This window comes from Plasmodium brasilianum, chromosome 4, assembly GCF_023973825.1.
Source record: "Plasmodium brasilianum strain Bolivian I chromosome 4, whole genome shotgun sequence".
NCBI classification, from domain to species: Eukaryota; Apicomplexa; class Aconoidasida; order Haemosporida; family Plasmodiidae; genus Plasmodium; species Plasmodium brasilianum.
This window is the reverse complement of record NC_090117.1, coordinates 206250-213339: the sequence shown is the minus strand read 5'-3', so window position 1 is coordinate 213339 and position 7090 is coordinate 206250. Positions and strand designations below refer to the sequence as shown.

Genomic DNA, 7090 nt, shown 5'->3' with positions numbered 1-7090 from the left:
ATTTAGATTATAATTTTTATAAAATATAAAAATTTCGTACGTGAATAAAATTCTGAAGTTCAATTTTTTAAATATTATAATGTATAAAAAGAAAAAAGCCATATATCCTTTATATTTAGTTCATGGTATATCTTATAATTTGTGCAATAAACAAAAATTCGTTGTTTTATTTTTTTTTTTTTTTCCCCTTGTTCAAGTGCTATTATATACCATAGAAGGATTTATGTTAATAATATTTTTTTAAAAGATATATGTCCTCATAACCATATTCATTAATAAGGAAACACAAAACTTTTATGGCTACATTTCTAATAATATAATATGTTATACGTAACTCTTCAAGTCACATATATTTTTTTTTCTTTTATATATAAAATAAAAACTTCACGAAACAAGTCATTTTATTTTTTCTTTTGAAAAATATTAATAACAAAAATTTCAATTAGTTCTGTTACACTATTAACATATATATATAAATATATTCTGACAGCTATTAATAAAAATAGTTCTAGGAAAAATCATTTTAGTTAATGTTGCTTCTTTTATAAATAAAACTTTTCTGGAAATATTTAGAAAAACATTTTAAAAATTATCTTCTTTTATTTATACATTATATTTCCTTTTTATTTGAGGAATTTAATACTTTTTTAAAAAATAAAACAAAATAAAATAAAAATGCAAATAACTATACCCTTTTATCTCTACCCTTTGAAATATAATAAATTTTTTATCTACATGGAGATATCAAAACTTTAAATAATTCCAACATGAATGGAAAAATAAAATATTTTATTTTTTTTAAAACTTTTACCTTTATCCTTTTTATTTTTATATGTTCTCATTTAATCAATGAGGTTTAATGATAACATATCAGAAAATTTACTTTTTATTTTTTTTGCTGCTTCATATTATATATACAACACATATATGTATATGCATGTACCATATATATATACATATGCGAATATTTTCTTAATGAGTAAATAATTATAATATAATATAAATAATAAGAATATATTTTTTTCTTTATAGTGTATCTTTAATCAATCTTTAGACAATAAGGGCAGTGATGGTAGAAAATTATATGATAGAACTAAACGATTATTATTAGAAAAGGTGAAGAAAAAAAAAAAGGAGGATCAAAAAAGAAATCACCTGCAGTTAAAAGTGATAATTCAGGACAAAAATCTAAAAAAGAAACTAAAGTTGTTAAGTCAGGAAAAAAGGATAAAAAAAATAAAGGTAATAAGTCAGGGAATATATGCGTGTCCCTTATACCTAAACTTCTTCGTGGGATAAATAAATATTTTGAAAAACATGTAAATAAGGTATATGTTAGTATAAATGAGTACAAGACATGTACTGATTCTTCTAAAAAACGAACTATAATACATCAAGCTATAAAAAATGCCTTTTTAGCATTTGCTGTACCACTAGTACTTTTTGGAGTAGCAATTTTTTTTCTTATTATTGAGAATGTTCTTTCTATGGGATCGAGTTCTGGTGTTGCAGCAACAGCAGGTACTTTAAGTATTGTAAATGCTATTTATATGTTTAAAAAATACAGACAACGTTCAAAACAAGATAATGACTGTGGATTAGTATGTCAAATAGGATTAAAAGCTGATGAATTTTTAGGTGGTGTTGAAGGAGATGGAGAAGAAGATGAGGAAGAAGAGGAAGAAGAAGAAGATGAAGAAGGAGATAAAGAGGAAGAAGAAGAAGGAGATGAAGAAGAAGAAGAAGTAGAAGATGAAGAAGAAGAAAAAGAAGGAGATGAAGAAGTTAAAAAGAAAGGAAAAAAAAAAGTAGGAAAAAAAGGAGTTAAAAAGAAAGGAAAAACAAAAGTGGAGGACGAAGATGAAGAAGAAGAAGAAACAAAGGAAGGAAAAAAAGAGGGTAAAAAAAAAGAAAAAGCAAAAGAAGAGGAGGAAGATGAAGAAGAAGTAACGAAGGAAGGAAAAAAAAAGGGTAAAAAAAAAGAAAAAGCAAAAGAAGAGGAGGAAGATGACGAAGAAACAAAGGAAGGAAAAAAAGAGGGTAAAAAAAAAGAAAAGGCAAAAGAAGAGGAGGACGATGAAGAAGAAGTAACGAAGGAAGGGAAAAAAAAGGGTAAAAAAAAAGATAAAGCAAAATTAGAGGAGGAAGATGAAGAAGAATTAACGAAGGAAAGAAAAAAAAAGGGTAAAAAAAAAGTAAAAGCAAAAGAAGAGGAGGAAGATGAAGAAGAAGTAACGAAGGAAGGAAAAAAAAAGGGTAAAAAAAACGTAAAAGCAAAAGAAGAGGAGGAAGATGACGAAGAAGTAACGAAGAAAGGAAAAAAAAAGGGTAAAAAAAACGTAAAAGCAAAAGAAGAGGAGGAAGATGAAGAAGTAACGAAGGAAGGAAAAAAAAAAGGAGGTGAAAAAAAAGAAAAAGCAAAAGAAGAGGAAGATGAAGAAGTAACAAAGGAAGAAAAAAAAAAAGGAGCAAAACAAGAAGATAAATCAAAAGTAGAAAAAGTAAGCGAAGAAGCATGGAAAGGAGATAAAGAAGAGGCAAAAAGAAATCAAAATGCAGATATAGAAGCAGAAGCAAGAAAAGTAGAATAAAAAGAACACATAATTGTTGAATTATAATTATAATGAATGCGTCTCTCCTTAGAAAAATGTTTTTTATGTAACTAAGTTCAATTCTATGTCTAATGAAATTATATCATTAGAAAAATCCCTTGTTTTATACAAATAAATTTAATTATAAAATTTAGAAAATATATATATATATTGATTCACAATTGTGAAAAAAAATGTGTAATATTCATAACATTTCACATGTTTGTATATTTTCTTATGTATTATAATAAATTCATTTGAAGTATTTTAACGTGACATATCCATATATATATATATATATATATATGAATTCTTGGTGTTTTTAAAAAATGCAAAATTGATTATGTTCAATATTTAGAACAAAAATATGTTCTTTATTTGATAATATTATGTTTGTATATGTTTAATGTAAATTTTCACAGTAATAAATATGAGATCATTTAATTGAAAATATAAAATCTCAATTAATACAATTTCATTGATCTAGTGAAGTAATTTATATTTTTAACAGTAATAATTTTTTTTTGTTTTATTTTTTTATGGCTGTAATTATTTGATGAATTTGTTAAAAAAAATTATATATTTGTTTTAATTTAAAATTATCATGTTGTACATTTAATAAAAATAAAATCTATGTTTTTTTTTTTTTTTTTCATATGAATTTTTTAAGAATAAATTTAACAAATAATCTATGTAAAAAAATTATTATGAAAAATATAATATATTTCAAATCATATTTCATATAAAAACATTTTTATTAATAGATTTTTAGAATTTTTACATAAGTACGATATAATCAACATATACCATGATTATTTTATTTATAAAATAAAATAATTAAATGTACATGATGAAATTTATAATTAATGTAGTTAATATTTAAATGACCTTGAATTCAATGTTATAATTTTTTTTTTTTTTAATTTTAATAATTGTTGGATATAAATTTGTTTTTCAAACATTATTTAGATAACTACAATAAAAAAAATGATGATAAAGAGATAATGTACTTTTTCATTTTTAACAATATTAGGGGAATTTATTTTTGAACGTGAGTTAATTGATATTGACAGTTAAACAACAATTACTCATGTTGTCCAGGGGTAAATAGTTAATACTCAATTGAATAACATATATATGATAAAAATCATTTACAAATTTAATAAAATATACATAATTTCAAAGTATTAATGTATTTGTTTCCATAACAGTGTTACATAGAAACAGTTATTTAAATATAAATAATATAACGAGTTTTTACTCAGATAATTTACCGGAGCAGTAATAATAGGATTATAAATTTTTGCAAAAATATAGAGTTTATATTAATCACTAAGATTTTTTTTGAAAAGTGTAGTCTTAAACTATTTAATATCATAAACGTATGTAAAGGAAAGTCTATATTACATATATGTAAGTTCTTAGAAATGTTATTATTCTTGTATTAATGCTAAAATATCTAATATATTTTAATTAAAATATGAAATTATATTTTGTATAATATGTTTAATTGTTTAAGAATAAATTGTATAGTTTTTGATGCAATTTATTTACGAGTTTTTTACATAATTAAAATTTAAATTTTTTAAAATTTCTCTTTAAATACAAATTAATTTTCAAAACTAAGAGTAATACTTGTTTTACTTATTACACATTAATTACATTTTAAATCGTTTTTCTTATCCCATGCAACAGTTTATGTGATTTTTTTTTCTCTGAAAAAATTTAGGTGTGTAACGAGTTAAGATCAATATTTGGAGAAACTTGCATACAAAAATTGACTTTCTTAAGAAAAAAAATTTAACATTCTTGTTAAACTTTTTTTTTGTTAACATTTAACGTTATAGCATTTTATGAAATTATGTACTTTTTTCTGAATAATATTTATATATGTACATGAAATAATAATTCTATTGTAATGAGGATTTTCTGTACATGATATAGTTTTTTTTTAGATAATGTAACTTTTAATAGGAACAATGTAAAGATTAAATATTTATTTGCATTTTCCTTCTGCGTTGAAAAATATTATTTTGGTAGGAGAAATTCTATTATAATTTTTTTTATACATCACACTAATATCTTCCTCAATTTTTCATTGCATTTATTTATATTTTGTTTCTATTAATACAAAATGCGTATTTTTAAATAAGTATATCTTTTGATTTTAAGTTGTTCATTTTTTAGAAATGATTTTAACATACTATAGGATAATGTTTAAATTTACACACGAAATGTATTCAGATATCAGATTATATAAGATTCATAATAATAAGTATGTACAGAATATTTAAGTAGTTTATATACCTTATGTAAAAAGGAATATATCTGTGTAAAGAATAATAATTCCAAATGTAATAACTATTATGCTTTTTGTATGTCAACTTATAATGCTCGCGAAATCAAAGATAAAACTGGTATAACATATGACTTTGTAATTATATTATGTGATGTAATACTGATGAGGAAAATACATAAAAAAAAATGTAGTAAGATGAAGTTAAATAATAATCTCATTTAAATTACGTAAAAACCGTTGTTGCATAAGATGCTTATACACTAAAGAAAAAATAAATAAAATGATTAACACTTTGGAATACATTCTATGCACAAGAAATATTCTTAATATTTTCTGGAAACTACGTGTAAATAAGAGGGATGAACATGATATTATAATGTTTGGTTCAAAATAATTTAAACAAAAGTGAGTATATAAATATAATGAATGTTAGATTTGTACAGCTATAAAATGGACTAATGAGGTATTTAGTGGAAATAAATAAAAAACATTCAAAATATGTTATTACATCAATAACTGAATTTGTGTTTTCCAAGGTTACTAATGTATACTTAAACAGAAAATGTTTTCTGTTACTATTTTATTAAAATGGATTTTATTTGATATGTCATGTATTTGAGGATTTTATTATTTATTTGAGTTATTTTACCTTGAGAAAATTAAAAAAAAAGAATTTAATAATACACTAGGAAAAAAATTACGTAAAAGTACGAAGTCAAAAAATTCGTCATAATTAATATGGAATTTTTGAGGCATAGATAATTAGTAGAGATTTAACTGTAAACATTATACTTATATATATATTATGAAATAAAAAAACGAAAATTTAAAAGAAAATTATATATATATAAATATAATTTAATAGGAGAATGAAAGCAAATAATTAAAATTCAATATCTAAATTTCCCAAAATTAAAAATGAAAAGAACGAAAGATGTAAACAAATTGGTTTATGAGTTTCAAGGACTATTATAAATAATATTTAATACTAATAATTTATATTTTTATGAAGAAAAACATCATAAAAGGAAAAAGATGTATTTATTAAGTTAATAATTTTATTACATCTTGTTAATTTTAACAAATCCTTCTCTTTCATAAATTATAACACTTGCATATAGAAAAAATTTTTACGTATAAAAAATATATATATATATGTATATACCCCCATATACATATTTATTTATTTTATCAGAAATTACTTTTTCGTAATAAGAGGAGGACTAATTTAATTATTATTATGTATAGTATATTGCAACAACTTGTCATTTAAAAAATTATATATACGTGTATATATATGTTTTAGTGTATAAATGATATACTATTTAGTTTTTACATTTTATATAAATTAGATTATAATAATATATTTGGATATATATTAAATTACGAAGGAATAGTCAAATGATAATTATATCAAAGAATTAATATTTAATTTTAATATTTTAATTTGTGATTCCTCAGTTCCAAGTTAATTGTTTAATTTGCTAGCAACATGAAAAGAGCACAAATATATACATATATATGAGTTTACGAATTTAATATATTATATATTAAAAGAAATAAATAGTAGTAAATGTATATGGAACATATATTTTAACAATATGGTGAAATTGTATTCTTAGTTAAAAAATTATAGAGTAAAATGTTAATTTGTATAAACAGTTTAGTTATGTTAAAATAATTGAAAGGATACAAGCATATAATGTAAGTTTGAAATAAATAGATTTGCAAGAGTAATCAAATTAGTGTATTTAAATAAATTTAATGCGATAAATCAATAATGAATTAATGGAATCTGAGTTAAGTATATAAGAACCATGAAATAATCATAACAGGATTTGTCTCAATTCTATAATAGACAAAAAAACATAATATATTGAGACAAAAGATTTAAATAAATAAAAACAAAAACCACTGCGTATTTTTTAATAACAAATGTGTTATGTTGATAATATAATAAATGAACCGCTTAAATGTAAATATGCTGTTTTTATTTGGGTGAATACAAAATAGTATTAAAAGAATTTATTATTTAAAAAACTATGAAGAAAATGGTTCATATGTTAAAAATATAATAGGAGCGCGTATATTTTTAATTCTTGTATATATAAATTTGCTTCGAGATATTTAAACTACAACTTTAAATTGAAGTATATTTAAGGTTACTTTTTTTGTATTCAAATATTCCAAAAATTTTGTA

The 7090-nt window shown here is 21.5% G+C and overlaps 1 protein-coding gene across 1 annotated transcript; it reads left to right on the top strand.

Annotated features, from left to right (window-relative positions):
• Positions 1-849: 849 nt before the first annotated feature.
• On the top strand, positions 850-2591 carry MKS88_001059 (uncharacterized protein; the record flags this gene model as incomplete). Its single annotated transcript, XM_067219713.1, has 2 exons — positions 850-854; positions 1112-2591. 2 exons carry the CDS (start codon positions 850-852, stop codon positions 2589-2591), a joined length of 1485 nt encoding a protein of 494 aa, XP_067074991.1.
• Positions 2592-7090: the final 4499 nt, after the last annotated feature.